The 17,978-nt window shown below is 32.6% G+C and overlaps 1 protein-coding gene across 1 annotated transcript in view; it reads right to left on the bottom strand.

Annotated features, from left to right (window-relative positions):
* Positions 1-17,978, bottom strand: part of LOC114329209 ((E3-independent) E2 ubiquitin-conjugating enzyme) — a 53,033-nt gene that overhangs the window by 12,361 nt on the left and 22,694 nt on the right. Inside the window, exons 8-10 of the mRNA XM_050641631.1 lie at positions 16,511-16,687; positions 15,318-15,602; positions 12,196-12,487 (exon numbers count right to left, since the gene is read on the bottom strand). Of these exons, the coding sequence (XP_050497588.1) occupies positions 12,196-12,487; positions 15,318-15,602; positions 16,511-16,687 (754 nt within the window). The remainder of the gene's footprint in view (positions 1-12,195; positions 12,488-15,317; positions 15,603-16,510; positions 16,688-17,978) is intronic.

Raw genomic sequence — 17,978 nt, 5'->3', positions numbered from 1 at the left:
GTTTATTGTTTAAATAAAAAAAACCATTTTAATGGAAAATGCTTAAATTGTCTTGTTTTTTTTTACAATGTAGAAACTTGAAACTTTTACAGATTGTAGCTAATTATATGAAATATACATAATTTCACTTTTTACGTCAATTGTTTACGTTATGCTTCATAAATAAACAATAAAGTTTCAAATTTTTTGGCGATTCCAACTACTTTTCATGTTTGTGCATCATGTTTATAAACATCCTAAGCGGCAACGATTTTGAACGCTCATTATCGTTGTTTATATAAACATCGGCGCTTATTCGTGTCAAATTTCAATACGATACGAAACAAAACTTCAAACAAAATTCGAATTCAAAAAATTCGTGTTTTTAACGTAGTCTTAGAAAAACCACCGGTGGAGACATTTCGTGCTACAATTAACATTAGAATTCGTTATTCGCCAGAAATTAACAGGGTCTACACCGTGCAATAGTAAAGCATTAGAAGAGATGGAAGACTGCGAAAACTGTAATAGGTGTAAATAGTGATTTTGATTTAGGAAATGTATGAAGAAATTACAGAAAATGTACAATATATGCATCAAATGTTGAAATAAATGCAAAAAATGTGTCTATCATACAGGGTGAGTCATGAGGAACTGTACATACTCCTACCTCGTATAGAGGCTCCTATGGGGAATAACAAATGACCATTAAAAAGTGTCTGCTCCCATTGTTTAATAATATACAGGGCGAGTTTCGCATTTTGACAGAAATTTGTATTCGTCATAATTTTTGAACGGTCAGATCGATGTGTCTCTTATTTTGGTCAATCGTTACACTATTGCCACCTAATCAACTGATTTATTCAAACTAGAAAAAATCAGGTCCGGCTTTAAAAAAATTAGTTCGTTTGGGTCTTAGAAAAAATTTTACCCTGTATAAGCTTTTTGAAAACTCTAATATGAATTTTACAAATTAGACAAATTGGCAATTAAAATAACATATTTATTTTTTTCCGCACACGATTGCTTAATTTTTTATAAAAAAAAAATCAAATTTGATTATGAATTAAAAGTTTGGTAAAGTGAACCATAGATTTAACAAAATTAACTTTTATTACCAAAATTACTTTTTTTTAACAAATATTTAATTTATTTTACCACCAATCAACTGATTTATTCAAACAAGAAAAAAATTAGGCCCGGATTTAAAAAATAAGTTCGTTTTGGTCTTAGAAAAAATTTCACCCTGTATACGCTTTTTGAAAACTCTAATATGATTTTTACAAATTAGACAAATAGGTAATTAAAATGGCATATTTATTTTTTTCCCCACACGATTACATAATTTTTTATAAAAAAAATCAAATTTGACTATGAATAATTAAAAGTTTGGTAAAGTGAACCATAGATTTAAAAAAAATAACTTTTATTACAAAAATGAATTTTTTTTGAACAAATATTTAATTTATGTTATCACCCAATCAACTGATTTATTCAAACTAGAAAAAAATCAGGCCCGGATTTAAAAAATTAGTTTGTTTGGGTCTTAGAAAAAATTTCACCTTGTATACGTTTTGTGAAAACTCTAATATGAATTTTACAAATAAGACAAATAGGCAATTAAAATGGCATATTTATTTTTCCCCACATGATTACTTACTTTTTTTTATTAAAAAATCAAATTTGACTATGCATAAAAAGTTTGGCAAAGTTTTTGCATAGATTTAAAAAAATTAACTTTTTTTACAAAAATTAATTTACAAAAACAACGTTTTTCTTAAAATTAAAAGTTTTACCTTTTTTTCTATAACACGTCTAGATCTAAAACTTCTCATAACACTTCTTTTGGACTCTATAATTTAACATAGACGTGATCAAATTGATAAATTTTAAATTTTTCCACCTAATTTTTGCGATTTAGAAGTTTGCAACTTTTACAAGAAGAAGACTGAAAGTCTACAACAATTTTCATAGTCTTCACAATGGTAAGACGTATGTGCTGTAAAAATTTAAAAAAAAAAAATATTAAAATGGAACAGAGTTGTAGCGAGTTAAACCGTGAGTTCATTTTTTTTTCATTTTTAGGTTAAAATTCCGATTTTGACAAATTTGATTTTTTAATAAAAAATTAAGTAATCGTGTGGGGAAAAAAATAAATATGCCATTTTAATTGCCTATTTGTCTTATTTGTAAAACTCATATTAGAGTTTTCAAAAAGCGTATACAGGGTGAAATTTTTTCTAAGACCAAAACGAACTAATTTTTTAAATCCGGACCTGATTTTTCTCTAGTTTGAATAAATCAGTTGATTCGATGGTAACATAAATTACTTATTTGTGCAAAAAAAATTAATTTTTGTAATAAAAGTTATTTTTTTTTAAATCTATGGTTCACTTTACCAAACTTTTAATTTATGTAGATAAGGACACACCCTTAAACTTGATAAAAATAATAAACTTAAAGATAAAACCCATAACTAAATTAAAATTCATGGTGACGTTTCAATTATCACTTTAATCATCGTCAGAATAATAAGCTTCTTGAGCGGATGCTTTTAAATAATTTTAAAGGAACAAACATAATTAATGAAAACGTAAAAAATGACATTGACAATCATTGGGTTAAGTTAATAATTTCAAACACGCCATGTCTTGTTGCGTGTTTAAGGGTGGCTTCAAAAGAAATATGGATAATGCCTCCTTGATGCTGAGTTCGGTTGGAGAACTTGCATGACCAATGATTGAGAAGTCCTTACGACTAATAGGGTGGTTAGAATCAGTCATATGTTGGAATACTGCTGAATTTGGAACTGTTCTTGATCGTCTTCCTAAGTGAGGAGTGATACCTAAGTGTTCGCAATATCTGACATTAAAGTGACGTCGAGTCTTCCCGACGTACGTAGCTGCACAGCTACTACATTTGATTCATGATTCCTAGTGATCTCGCATCTAACATTATATACCAATTCAAATGTAGTAGCTGTGCAGCTACGTACGTCGGGAAGACTCGACGTCACTTTAATGTCAGATGTTGCGAACACTTAGGTATCACTCCTCACTTAGGAAGACGATCAAGAACAGTTCCAAATTCAGCAGTATTCCAACATATGACTGATTCTAACCACCCTATTAGTCGTAAGGACTTCTCAATCATTGGTCATGCAAGTTCTCCAACAGAACTCAGCATCAAGGAGGCATTATCCATATTTCTTTTGAAGCCACCCTTAAACACGCAACAAGACATGGCGTGTTTGAAATTATTAACTTAACCCAATGATTGTCAATGTCATTTTTTACGTTTTCATTAATTATGTTTGTTCCTTTAAAATTATTTAAAAGCATCCGCTCAAGAAGCTTATTATTCTGACGATGATTAAAGTAATAATTGAAACGTCTCCATGAATTTTAATTTAGTTATGGGTTTTATCTTTAAGTTTATTATTTTTATAAACTTTTAATTCATAGTGAAATTTGATTTTTTTATAAAAAATTATGTAATCGTGTGCGGAAAAAAATAAATATGCCATTTTATTTGTCTATTTGTCTAATTTGTAAAATTTATATTAGAGTTTTCAAAAAGCGTATACAGGGTGAAATTTTTTCTAAGACCCAAACGAACTAATTTTTTTAAAGCCGGACCTGATTTTTTTCTAGTTTGAATAAATTAGTTGATTAGGTGGTAACAGTGTAACGATTGGTCAAAATAAAAGACACATCGATCTGACCGTTCAAAAATTATGACGAATACAAATTTCTGTCAAAATGCGAAACTCGCCCTGTATATTATTAAACAATGGGTGCAGACACTTTTTAATGGTCATTTGTTATCCCCCATATACGAGGTAGGAGTATGTACAGTTCCTTATGACTCACCCTGTATACATCCTTTTGTAAGCATGACGATATATTTTAATGTTTAAAAAGTGTAAGACTAAAAAGTAAAAAATAAAAAAATATAAAAAATTTTTTTTAAGAAACGCTTTTCTATAGTTACGAGTGACTAAAATTAAAAATATTATAAATAACAAAAATCATCTAAAAAGCAAAAAATAAAAAAAATTCAAACTCAAAGGATTATTCGAAAAAAACAGTTAGACAGATTAAATATACAAAAATCTCACACATTCGTTAAAAATTGAAAAAATTTAACACATTCGTTAAAGAAAAGCGTGGGGCGCGAAAAGTAAAAAAGTATCGATCCTCAAACCGTTTATTCGATGAAGACGTGCCCCACGCTTTTCTTTAACGAATGTGTTAGATTTTTTCAATTTTGTAACGAATGTGTGAGATTTTTGTATACTTTATCTGTCTAACAGTTTTTTCGAATAATCCTTCGAGTAACAATTTTTTTTATGTTTTGCTTCTTAGATGATTTTTTTTATAATATTTTTAACTTTAGTCACTCGTAACTACAGAAAAGCGTTTCTTAAAATTTTTTTTTCATATTTTTTTATTTTATTTTTAAAATTATCTTGAGATCAAATACGGTAGCAACACCCTGTATGAATACCTAAGAGATCTATTTAATAGATGTATGAATGGCGAAGTCATACCAAAAGAATGGCAATTGTCTGTAATTTCTACAATACACAAGAAAGGCAGTAAAAATATATACGATAATTACCGGGGAATATCTGTCACAAGCACCATCAGCAGAGTTTACGGAAAAATTATCAAAAATAAAATAGAAGAAGAATACAAGGACTTAGAGGCCGAAGAGCAAGCCGGTTTCCGCGCTGGCAGATCCACCCCTGACCACCTATATTGTGTAACACAGTTAATAGACAAACAAATAGCCTACAATCAAGAACTGCATTTAGTGTACATAGACTTAAAAAAAACATACGATACTGTACCACAAAGTAAACTTTGGGAAGCCCTCGAAAAAACTAACATCAGTCTGAACCTCATTAAAGCTGTAAAAAATCTATACCAACATAATATAGCAAAAGTTAAGCTAGGCAAGGAAATCTCGTCAGGATTTGAAGTGAATAAGGGTCTTAAACAGGGCTGCTGTCTATCGCCGACACTATTTAAAATATATTTAGAGCAAGTTTTGAAATCCTGGAAAAGGAAATGTAAGAATATGGGTATACCGCTAAATGATGATAACATGCTATACACTCTATGTTTTGCGGATGATCAGATTCTTATGGCCCAGGATTATCACGATATTGAACATATGACCCGAAAAATCATAGAAGAGTACCGGAACTGGGGTTTAGAAGTGAATACCAAGAAAACGGAATATATGTGCGTTGGAGGTATACAGCAGGATCTAGCGTTGGAAAATGAAATAACTATTAATCACTGTCAGGAATATAAATACTTGGGTCTTACAATTACACAAGATGGAACGTTGGACAAGAATATCCAAGAAAGGTGCACACAAGGAAGGAAAGCTATCGCATTATTGAACAAAATCCTATGGGACCAAAGTATCTCCAAAGAAAATAAACGTAACATCTATAACAGCATTGTTAAGAGCATTATAACATACAGCAGCGAAGTTTGGCCACTTAAAGAAAAATCCGAAAATATGCTCAGAACAACTGAAATGGACTTCTGGAGAAGATCTGCTGGTATATCAAGAATACAAAAAATCAGAAATACAAGAATATTGGAGATAATGGATGTAAAGCATACAATAATGGACGATATAAAAACAAAGCAACTAAGATGGTTTGGCCACGTACAACGTATGGAAGAAGACAGATTACCCAAGCAAGTGCTACGATGGGCACCAAAAGGACGGCGGAAGAGAGGAAGACCTAGGAAAAGCTGGATAGAAGGAATCCATAGGGAAATCGGAGAAAGAGGCTTGAACGAAGACATGTGCTACGATCGAGAGCAATGGCGATTGGGAATCGGAAGACGTCGTAGAACGTTATAAACCGATTATATATATATATATATATATATATATATATATATATATATATATATATATATATATATATATATATATATATATATATATCTTGAGATGAAAGTCATTCATTTGCAGCACGCAGTGTAACTTTGTTCGAAGCACAGTTCGAAGTTACAATTAATTTCCAGGAAAGGGATAAGGCGGAAGACCAGTAGTAACAGCACACACGTGGATGTATTCAAGGGCAGATCACTGATGCGTTTATGATAACGCAAGGACTGAAACAAGGCGACGGACTGGCTCCAACGCTTTTTAATCTTGTTCCTGAATATGTAATTAGACGGTTGACGGTGAGCGGAAATAACATACTTACAAACAAATCTACCCAATGAGCAGCATAAGCAGACGATATAAACATAATGAGCAGCACAATGAATGCGGTGGAAGAAAACTACGTTGAGTTCAAACAGAGTGCAGAAGCTGTAGGGCTAGCAATAACTACAAATAAAACAAAACTACTCATACAAACTAGATCAAATAGGCCGGCGCAACAACAACGCTTTATACAGTTGAGTCCGCGAGTCTTTACCCGTGCGTCATTAATACCTGGCGAGATAAAACACATACTTTTTATTTAGCATCATTCTCTTCCACGCATGAAATTAATGACAAACGAGCTGCCGCCTGTTATTAAGTAAAGACACATGTTATTTTTATGAACGATTTAGACTCAGTGCATTGAAAAGAGATAGGTACAAAGAAAGACGATTGGGGATGTCTTCACACATTGTAAGTACAATTTCTGACGTTTTGGTTTGTTTACTTTTGTGGCTGTCAGTTTGTTGAATTTTTTGCTGTTATTTTGTCGAATTTTTGCATTTTGAAGTTTTTTATAGTGTACAAACAGTTGTTTTCACAACTAATTTTATATTGGAGTTAGAAATTTTGTAATAAGTTTACGTTATTTTACGATAAATTTTGACAACATACAAAACTAACCTCATTGTTGACACAGTTGAATGTTTGTGTTTAAGGTTCCGTCAAAGTGAATAAAATAATAAAAAGAAAATATGTTATCGAATTTTTTTATAAATTGTTTATTTATTTATTAATCAATGATAATAAAATAATTTATTAAGCTACTTCAAATGTAGCTGTAATTATGCACCAAAATTTTAAAGCAAAACTTAAATTTGACATTCTATTTATTTGATAACGTCAAATTTTATACTATAACCCGTGATCGGAATAATATCCACGTGCCGTTGCGTTTAGTAAATTTCCGACTTATTTCGTATGCTTTAAATGACGACGCACGGGTAAAGACTCGCGGACTCAACTGTAGACGATATAGAACACGTGAATAGATTCACGTACTTAGAATAGAATAAAGAAGAACCGGAAATAAATACAAGGTTAGGCAAATAAAGCCTATTTCCCGATGGGCCACATATTCAAATCGCGAGACATACACCGGAAAACAAAACTCCGGGTCTATAAGACAAAGACAATAATCAGGTCCATAGTAAATTATGGGTGTGAAACATGGGTTTTGACACAGAAATCTGCCGATGCCTTAGACGTGTTTGAAAGAAAAATATTACGGAAGATACTGGGCCCAATAAGTGAAAATAACAACTGGCGAATTCGGTATAATAAAGAAATATACGAACAATATAGCGAACTAACACTAGCAGAATATACACTAAACTGCAGAGATTACGGTGGACCAAGGAATTTAGTGGAATTTAATGCAAGGAAAAAGACCTGTTGGAAGACCAAAAAAGAGATGGGAAGACGAAGTAGACCAAGATGCCAAAAACCTCCTAAAAACGCGTTCATGGAAAAGAATAGCAGTAAATCGAAATGATTGGTTTGGGCTGTAGTGCCATTCGATGGATGGATAAAGACCAACAGGAAGACCTCCAACCAGTGACGGCCCGTGAGGTAGTGCCATAGAGCCATGGCACTACCTTGCTAACTATGCAGAAACATATTTTTTATCTTCAAAATCTTTTAACGACTATTAATTTTCTTGTGTGTATTTCTTTTTATCTTCATAAATTATATAAAATCTGGCAACTATGGCGTAATACAATCCCTGCCACTTACAGCGGAAATTATTCGAAAAGAGAATCTTGTGCCAAAATAGGTACTGGCACGGCTGAAAAGAGAAAGATGTTACGACCATTCTATGTAAGTGACAGAGAAAGAACTATACTGGACTATTAGTATACCTTTCAATGAGAATCTTTGTGCCGGGCACAAGGGTACTGGCTTGTCGCTTTTATTATATCTGTTTTCTGTTAAAAAGATTTTGCATTTATAATTAAACTTTTAGTGCATCATATTCGTGGGTGTAGTACATATACATAATATTTTGATTATTTCTTAAGTTATTATTTCTTAAGGTATTAATTGACAATGAATCAGATTAGTATCTTAAAAACTTTTTTGGTGGTTTTTCGTTAGAAAAAAAAAACACAAATTTTATAAGGTTTTGTGGAGCTTTCGAGCTAACTTTAAGAAGTCACGACGAAAAAGAAAATTCAGAAAATAGAGGCATATTTAAGGAGCTGGTCAATTTTAGCGCTGAATTAGATAACGACTTAAAGGTTCATATTCAAAGTTCCAGGTCTTTCAAAGGTCTACCTTCTCCGGACATTTAGTTGCTTCTAATTTATTTATGTCGGAGAAGTTTTCTGCTTATAAGCATCAGTTCCCCGAATCAATTCTTAATGAAACATGGAGACAATTTTAATTTTTAAAGAAAACTCGGTTTAAAACTGAATTAGAAGTACTGTATTAGCGAGACGAATTAAGTACTACCTCTGGGTCTGTTCCACTATCAGTTTTATTAAATGAGGAAGGTTTAAAAGGACATTTGAAGAAACTATTAAACTTTTAAGTATTTTAGTTACCATTCCTATATCAACATCTGAAGCAGAACGTTGTTTTCGATGTTAAAACGAATTAAAACATTCCTTAGAAATACAATGAAAGAAGAACGACTTAGTGCTTTAGGTATGCTATCTGCAGAAAAGCATTTTGTAAATGGTATTGATAATTTTAATAATAAAGTCATTAAAAACTTTGCAACCAAAAAGAAAAATGTACTTCATAACTTTAAAAGTGATATTACACAACTTTGTACATGTGTGTAATTAAAGAAATAGTATTATTTTTATAATTTTGTAAATAGAGACTAAATCGTAATAACAAACTTCAAGTATTACCAGCAGCAAAATACTGGTGTTAAGTTGAGAGTTTTTTTATTATTAATTAATTTACGGAACTGTTTTGATAAATTTTTGACAATTTCTTGGCACCTCAAATAACATACATAAGGTAAAAGTATCCGCGCCTATTTTTTTTTAATTTTTGTTATACCTTTTTTGACAATATCGTGAACCCGTCACTAAAAATTTTGGCGGCTGTCCGAATTCTGGCAGAACCTTCTTAAAGTGTTACGAGCCGCCACTGCCTCCAACATGATGGGCAGACCAAATGAAGACTCCGGTGAGAAAATCCCTACATGAAGCCTTCTCTCTGACACAGGATCTTAGCCAATAGAGACAGCAAGTTAACAATATTTAGAGTGTCACGACGACACGATAAGGGCTAGAGGAATGAGGAGGATTTTAACACATTTATGTAAAAAATTTCAAATTAGTATGATATAGCTACGTCATAGCTACGCAATCTCAAGGAGTGGCTTAATTGCTCGTCTAACCTATTTTTAGGGCAGCTATAAACATAATACAAATCGTCATGATGATCGCCAATCTTCGAAAGAAGACGACTCCTTAAGAAGACGAAGTCAGTGAAAGAAGGCTTAGTATTAAAACAATTAGGCGAGGAAATAAAGCACTAAAATCACCTAAACCTCAAACATTTGTAAAGTAAGAAGGATCGTTATGACCCTTTTGCATTCGATTCGGGAGAGCTTCAGGAAAATTCTTAAACACACGGGCATGAGGAACAAATGAGAATTGCATTGTTGTAGGCGGAAAATGCACTTTCCAAAGTGCATCTCAGTGTTCAAAAAAAAAAATAAACAACTAGGAAAATAATCATGGAAATTAGTTCAATTTTCATACTCGGGTGTTTTTGAGGTCGCTGAACAGGAATATTGGATCGGCGAAGCTGTAAGAGGTACCTGGTGCCCGGTATCCGGGTATGCACCGTTAGTATGATAAAATTGATCCAAATAATGGCATAACCCAGACATCCAAAGTGAAAGTTATCCTCCAACACCAAATTGTTCTATATGGTCCACATAATGTTCAGAAAAAAGTCACACTATTTTGAGCGTCCGGTTGGGGGGGGGGGGAGAAGTCGGTAAATTCGTAGTTTTTTAGGTTTTTCGTCAAAATTTCTAAAATGAACCACCTTCTATTCGCGGTGTGCAAGTACTTGGAAGGGAAACGAGAAACGACCGTGCGCGAGTCGCGGAGAAATATTGCAACTATCTTAAATAATTCATATTGTCAATTGAAATTGTCAAATTGACGTATATTTCATACCTTCTGTCATTGAAGCAGAAAAATTATATATTGCTCCACAATATTAATATGATATGCAATTATTATATAAAGGTAAATTTAATTAATTGTATTTTGCTTGCAGTACTGCATTTTAATAACTAATTTTATTTACTACATACAATTGTTTACGTTTGCATAACATAACCTGCATCTTAGTTTTTCTTCTTATAATTTTTTTTGGACTATGGCCTTGACAATTATCCAGCAACCAGGACTAATATAATTGGCCAATATAATTAAAAGTGCGAATAAAATTACAGAGAGTAGAAATAGAGGTCGCTTTGCCGAACTTGCACGGTCCCAATACAAAAATATTCTACATTAAATTTGAAATAAAAAAGGTCCTATGCATAATTCTTCTAAAATGAACGGTTCCAAAGTTACGGAGGTAGTATAGTGTAATTGGTCCAAAAAAACGCATAACCCAGACATCCAAAGTAAAAGTGTTCAGTAAAAAGTTACATCATTTTGAGCGTCCGGTTTGGGGGGAGGGGGGGGGGAGATGGGAGAGAAGTCGGTAAATTACAGTTCATAAAAAAAACAATAAGTTTTTTTACGTTTTTCGTCAACAGTTCTAAAACTATGCTTTAGCGTAAACAATGTTCTATACAAAAATGTTTTACATAAAATTTAAAACAAAAAAGGTTCTATACATAATTGTTATAAAATCAACGGTTCCAGAGTTACGGAGGGTGAAAAGTGGAGGTTTTCGATACTTTTTATATTATTTGGACAATTGATGATGATTTTGGGTGGTGAGGTTGACGTTTCTTCAAGGGCTTATGACTTACATACCATCGGCCACTGAAATAGCAAATTTTATTTACAAAAAATTTCTTTCATCAGTAATAATATTATAAATTGCCCAAAAAATATAAAAAGTATCGAAAACCTCCACTTTTCCCCCTCCGTAACTCTGGAACCGTTGATTTTATAACAATTATGTATTGGACCTTTTTTGTTTTAAATTTTATGTAGAAAATCTGAGTATAGAACATAATTTACGTTAAAGCATAGTTTTAGAAATATTGACGAAAAACGTAAAACAACTACTAATTTACCGACTTCTCCCCCATCTCCCCCCAAACCGGACGCTCAAATTGGTGTTGGAGGAAAACTTTTACTTTGGATGCCTGGGTTAGGCCTTTTTTGGACCAATTATAATATACATCACCGTAACTTTGGAACCGTTCATTTTAGAAGGATTATGCATAGGGCCTTTTTTATTTCAAAATTTTATGTAGAATATTTTTGTATAGAAGGTTGTTCATGCTAAACTGCATAGTTTTAGAAATATTGACGAAAAACGTAAAAAACTACGAATTTACCAATTTCTCTCCCCTCTCCCCCCCCCCCAAACCCGACACTCAAAATGGTATGACTTTTTTCTGAACATTATGTGGACCATATAGAACAATTTGGTGTTGAAGGATAACTTTCACTTTGGATGTCTGGGTTTGGGTCTAGTTATACCATACTACGTCGTCTCTTTCAGTTTTATGGAAATTAATTATGAAAATCGTTGAAACTTCTTATCCCGAAGTTGTGAATTTTTATTTTTTTAACACTTTGAGATGCACTTTGTAAAATTCATTTTCCGTCTACAACAATGAAATTTTCATTTGTTCCTCATGCCAAGTGTTCAAGAATTTTCCTGAAACTCTCCCGAATCGAATGCAAAAGGTTTCATAACGATCCATCTTACTTTAAAAAAGTTAGAGTTCTAATGCTTTATTTTCTCGTCTAAATTATTACAAATCTAAATGTTTAATTCGAAATTATAAACAAAAAAGCTTACCAGTTGAGTCTTTGCACTCTTTCTTTTCAATTTGTGCATTTATTTTATTTTCTAATTTGATCATTTTGTTAATATTTTCTTTTTCAGCAACTTTAATTTTCGCGATGGACGGACAGAAGTTGTCACAAGAAAATAGTCTCCCTCTCAATTCTACGCCGAGAGATTTCGCTTTTTCTTTGGCTTGTAGCAGTAGCACTTGAAAGTGCTTACTTTTTAGACTAAAATACGAGGTACCCAAAAGCTTATCCAAATAACTCGAGTTTTCGTATATCAACAGCAGATCTTTGACGAACTAAAAATAAAAAAAATTGTTACATGAAGTTAAAAGGAATATTCACCTACAGTTATAGCAAAATAATTATCAGTACAATCGTGAGAATACTGGGAAGAATTACAGTAAATATACTAAGCGATGATTAAGAAATGATGACACCAGGATAAAATAAACAACTACAAGGAATAAATGACATTTAATAAAACAGTCGCGATTTTAAATTTATACTACTATTTACCTCACCTAAATGTTAGAATTATAAAATTTGGAGCATCTCAAAAACAAGATTGACTTTGGCAAAAAAATTAAACAGATCAAAATTGTATAAAATTTAAATCTCTCCATTTTTGTACAAATTTACGTGCATAGAAATCGGCCCAATTAAAATTTTGGTAATTTTTTATGTCTCATATTTCCTAAACCTGTTGGCCGATTTAAGTGATTTTTTGAATATGTTATAACCTGATACATTAGCAATACCACTGTAATAATATTGTTGCTAAACAGGTAAATTTTCATTGTATACCGGGTGTACCAATCAAACCGTGTTTTTTTCTTTCAAAGTTCGCATCACCCTGTGGAATATTCTAACATTTATAAAATACTGAAATTAAAACCCAACTATAGCCTTAACATTCTGTTGTTTGATTCATTCGTTTATGTTGGTTAATAAAAAAGTTAGGCACTTTAACAACTAGACAAGTTCTTTATCAATACACGGTGTTTCTAAATAAGTGCGACAAACTTCAAGGGATAATTCTGCATGAAAAAATAATGACAGTTGGCTTTATAAACGTATGTCCGCAAATGTTTCGTTTCCGAGGTACGTGATGTTGAATTTTTTCTTACAAACTGACGATTTATTTTATTGCTTTAAAACCGGGTGAGATATGCCAATGAAATTTGGTGGGTTTTAAGACGTAGGTATTGGACATTTTTTGACATACAATTAAGAATTTAATATTCACCATTAGCGGGCATACGTGTAATATGACCGATCATATTACCGGTATGTACGCTAATGGTGAATATAAAATTAACAATTTTATGTCAAAAAATCCGCAATAACTATCTCTTAAAACGTTGTTCTGAAGCTGTTTTCTTGTGGCATTTTTATAATAAATTACTTTTAATGGGAAATAAGCCACAATTTTACCAAAAAATGATCTTATTAACGTTTCGAAGCCCAAATCTGGTTTAGTTGTCAAAATATTATTTTGTATTTTGACAACGAAACCCGATTTGGCTTCGAAACGTTAATAAAATCATTTTTTTGGTAAAATTGTGGCTTATTTCCCATTAAAAGTAATTTATCTCTTAAAACCTACCAAATTTCATTTGCATATCTTAACTGGTTTTAAAGCAATCAATAAATCGTCAGTTTGTAAGAAAAAATTCAACATCCCGTGTCTCGGAAACGAAACATTTACGGACATACGTTTATAAAGCTAACTGCCATTATTTTTTCATGCAGAATTATCCCTTAAAGTTTGTCGCACTTATTTAGAAACACCGTGTATTGATAAAGAACTTGTCTAGTTGTTAAAGTGCCTAGCTTTTTTATTAACCAACATAAACGAATGAATCAAACAGAATGTTAAGAAAACCTGAGGCTATACTTGGGTGTTAATTTCAGTATTTTATAAATGCTAGAATATTCAGCAGGGTGATGCGAACTTTGAGAAAAAAACACAGTTTGATTGGTACACCCGGTATACAATGAAAATTTACCTGTTTAGCAACAATATTATTACAGTGGTATTGTTAAATAATCAGGCTATAACATGTTCAAAAAATCACTTAAATCGACCAACAGGTTTAGGAAATATGAGACATCAAAAATGACCAAATTTTTAAGTGGGCCGATTTCTATGCACGTAAGTTTAGGTACATTTTTGTCGTAAAACTAATACTAAACGAGATAGTCCAATAATAATTATTATGCTCTAATTGTCACTATTTTGCTATTTTCCCCCAACTCAACAAAAAAAATTGTAAAAAAGAAATTATAGAAAATCGCATTTTTAACAATTTCAGTCCTCACACTTTTTGTGGAAAAGTTGAAAATGGTGGATATTGAGCAAAAAACGGTTCTCCTTTAAAATCAAGACGGCGGCTAACGCAACGGCGGAATTCAGTCGCGATTTTAAATTTACTCTACTACTGACCTCCCTAAAGATTGGAGAAATAAAATTCTGGGCAGATCGCCATGCAAGGCCAAATGTTATCCCGACTGGACTATCAAGATAATAACTCCACTTTTTTATCGTATTATTCGTATACACATATCAAGGTAAATAGCTCACTTCGAGCTCCGCCACATACAGGGAGGGATCGGTTTTCTGTGCTTTCCCGATCTCATCGCACAATTATACCTTTCCATAGGAAGGTTACAGCCACAGCTGCATTCATTCATTCAACCTCACCGTGTTCATTCATAAACTTTAATATTATTAACTTCAGTAAAATCGTAAATTCAATTAATTTTTTTTTATTATTTTTTAGCATGAAAAATTCTGAAAAGGACCATTTCATCACAAGCGCTTTCTCCTCTTACCTACTCAGAAAAATGCTCATCCAGATAAAAATCCATCCCGGAAGAAACATCGATATTACCAGTGAGCCACAACGACAAAGTGGCACCAAAGAAACGACATAATGCAAAGACTCCTCAATACATTGGAACATGGAAGCATCAATCAGCCACAGAAGCATAAATCAAACTACTTTGTTGTTGTGAATTAAAATATTTGGAATTTACATTAATTTGTGATTAATTTTGTTTTTAATTATTAAAAACATATTAAATAAAACAATGCAACTTGACTACAGTTTAAAAACTACTTACTACAAAAGTTTCCAATATAGTATGTTGTTTGAAGGCATCTTTTAAATAAATTATCCTATTTCTAACAAAATCTAACCGAGCCGCCAAGTTTTGCAAGACTGTTTCGTCTGTCAAATCACCAGCATACGATTCTATACTTTCTGTTTCCCAAGAAACACAAGCTGCATCTTCTTCAGAAGTTTCTTCATCCGAAAAGTCGTAGTCCGTTGTTTCTGGAATCAGTTCTATATCTTGCGGCCAACAATTTTCCTCTTTACCATCTAACCATTGCACTTTTACATAGCCCTAGAAAGTTAGCGATTGATTTAAAACAGTTTAAAACAGCTTGAAAATTAAAATTAAGCAAAAAGAAATGTTTATTTATCAAAAAACATTTTTTTATGTTTTGTGACAGCAGTAGAATGTATTTTGAATTAAATAAATTACATACATTCTTCTTTTTGTGTCAATTAATTTAATTTAAAATTTTTTTTCTTGGACACCCTGTATAAATAATTATGTTAATGTTTATATTACTGAATAGAAAATTGAATAACCTTTCAAATGAGCTAGCACACAACCCCCATTGCCTATACAAAAATAAGGGGAGGGGAAGTGGAAGGGAGGGGGTTGACACATGACGGATATATGTACCGTAAAAATGTGCCCCTTTAGATCACAAATCGACCTGTTTCGTCATTTCCATAAAATCTAATAAATACTGCGAAATATCGAGGTGGACTGGTTTCTTTGGCCCACTCTGTATAGTTCAACTTGCCTTAGAGGCCCATGTCCTAAAATTTCTTTCTCTACTTTCTTTATTTCATGGTCGCCGTTCTCTAGTTTCTTATCCCCATTTCGTGTAAATCTTCTTTATACCTTGTCTCCTTAACTCTCCTGAAGATTTTTCTAAACAGACTCCCAGGAGCGTCATTTGACAGGGTCAGGGGGGGGGGGCATTTGCCTGACCCCTGACCCTGAAAATGACTAAAATTTACAAAAAATACATCAATTTTATTACTATAGTATTGTTTAATGTATTGTATATATAATGCTTGCACCCCCCAACCCCAATTAAAATTACAAATGACATGACGCCCCTGCAGACTCCACTCCTAGATATTCAAGTGCTTTGTGGTATAATGTAACTCATTAATAAAATCCAATCAATTTTGTTTGCTTGAAGTTATAATGTACACTATAATGATTTTTACCTCTATACAACTGTCTAAAACTTTTCCCATTTTTTCATCTTGAGCAGGTTTGGACTTAACTATACTACGTGGACGGAACACAAATTTTGAATGTTTGACCAAATCGTAAACACTCATTTCAGTTATTGCTAATTCAGTGGGTTTCTTTTCGTTTTCCGAGTAAGTAAACCATTTAATCTGAAAAAAATAAAAAAAAAACATTAATTCGAATGATACATTATTATGATAAATCCATAAGTAGTATGATTCTAAATTTACTCTAAACACTACAGAACTTGAAAATTGCTTAAAGATTTCTTTAGAGAGCGCAGTTAGCAAAAAAATCGACTCTAGTCGATTAAGAATCCGAGGTATGTACCAAATATATCCGACCTTCATTTATACCTTCGCGTCACAAGTTTTCAGTGCTCTTGGGAGTCAAATATTGATAGATCGCAGTTTGGTTTTCGGAAAGCACTTGGAACTAGACAGGCAGTTTTAGCTCTCCAGTTGTTATACAGCGGTGTAGAGACGTTAATAAGAGCAAGGACACACCAGGCGGCGCGCATCGAGTCGACGTCACTCGACGTCGAGGCAGCTTAAAACACATGGCGCGGTGTAACAGCGGCAGCTATGCTACGATTTAAAGTATTTCTATTTCGTTGTTGCCAAATTTAGTCGCGTGTTGGCTGCTGTACGATACGATGTCTGAAAGTTATGAAGATTTGTCTTTTGTAATAAATGCAAGTTTAGTTTACCTTAGATTAAAGAAAAAAAGAAACGCAGATATTGGATACATCCCATCATAAAGGAACGATATTATAAGGGATTTTTTTATACATTATATAACGAAATTAATATAATAAAGGCCCAGAGAAGTGTTTTAATTTTACAAGAATGTCTAAAAAATCTTTTCAGGAGTTATTAGTAATTATTAAGGAGCCGTGTTCAAGAAATACACCGTTATGAGGGAAAGCATATCACCTAAGAAAAACTATTTATAACGCTAAGAGGCTGTCCATTCTATGGTACGCCACTGAGCAAATACAGGTGTTAAATTGATGCCCCTCTATTATACCCCATTTATTGGGAAATAGTGATGTTTCACAAATTAATATTAACAAAAAATTATTCAAATTAAAGCCAAAGTACGTATCGAGAAAGTCGAAAACCAGAATATACAAAACCGTAATAAGAGCAACAGTCACCTACGGATGTGAGACATGGGTGCTAAATAAAACAGAAGAAGAAATGATAGAGAGTTGAGAACGGAACATGCTGAGCGCTATTTTCAGGGAAAAGAATACAGATACAGAAGACGGCTGGCATAGAAGCACCAATCAAGAATTAAGGATGATTTACAAGGAACCAAGTGTAACAAGATACACAAAGGCACAAAGAATCAGGTGGGCAGGTCATGTCGAGGGAATGGATAAGGAAAGAATGCCAAAGATGGTACTGCTAAGAAGACCAGTTGGGACTAGAAGAC

The sequence above is a fragment of the Diabrotica virgifera genome, chromosome 1 (genome assembly GCF_917563875.1).
Source record: "Diabrotica virgifera virgifera chromosome 1, PGI_DIABVI_V3a".
NCBI classification, from domain to species: domain Eukaryota; kingdom Metazoa; phylum Arthropoda; class Insecta; order Coleoptera; family Chrysomelidae; genus Diabrotica; species Diabrotica virgifera.
This window is presented reverse-complemented; position numbering and strand designations above follow the sequence as displayed.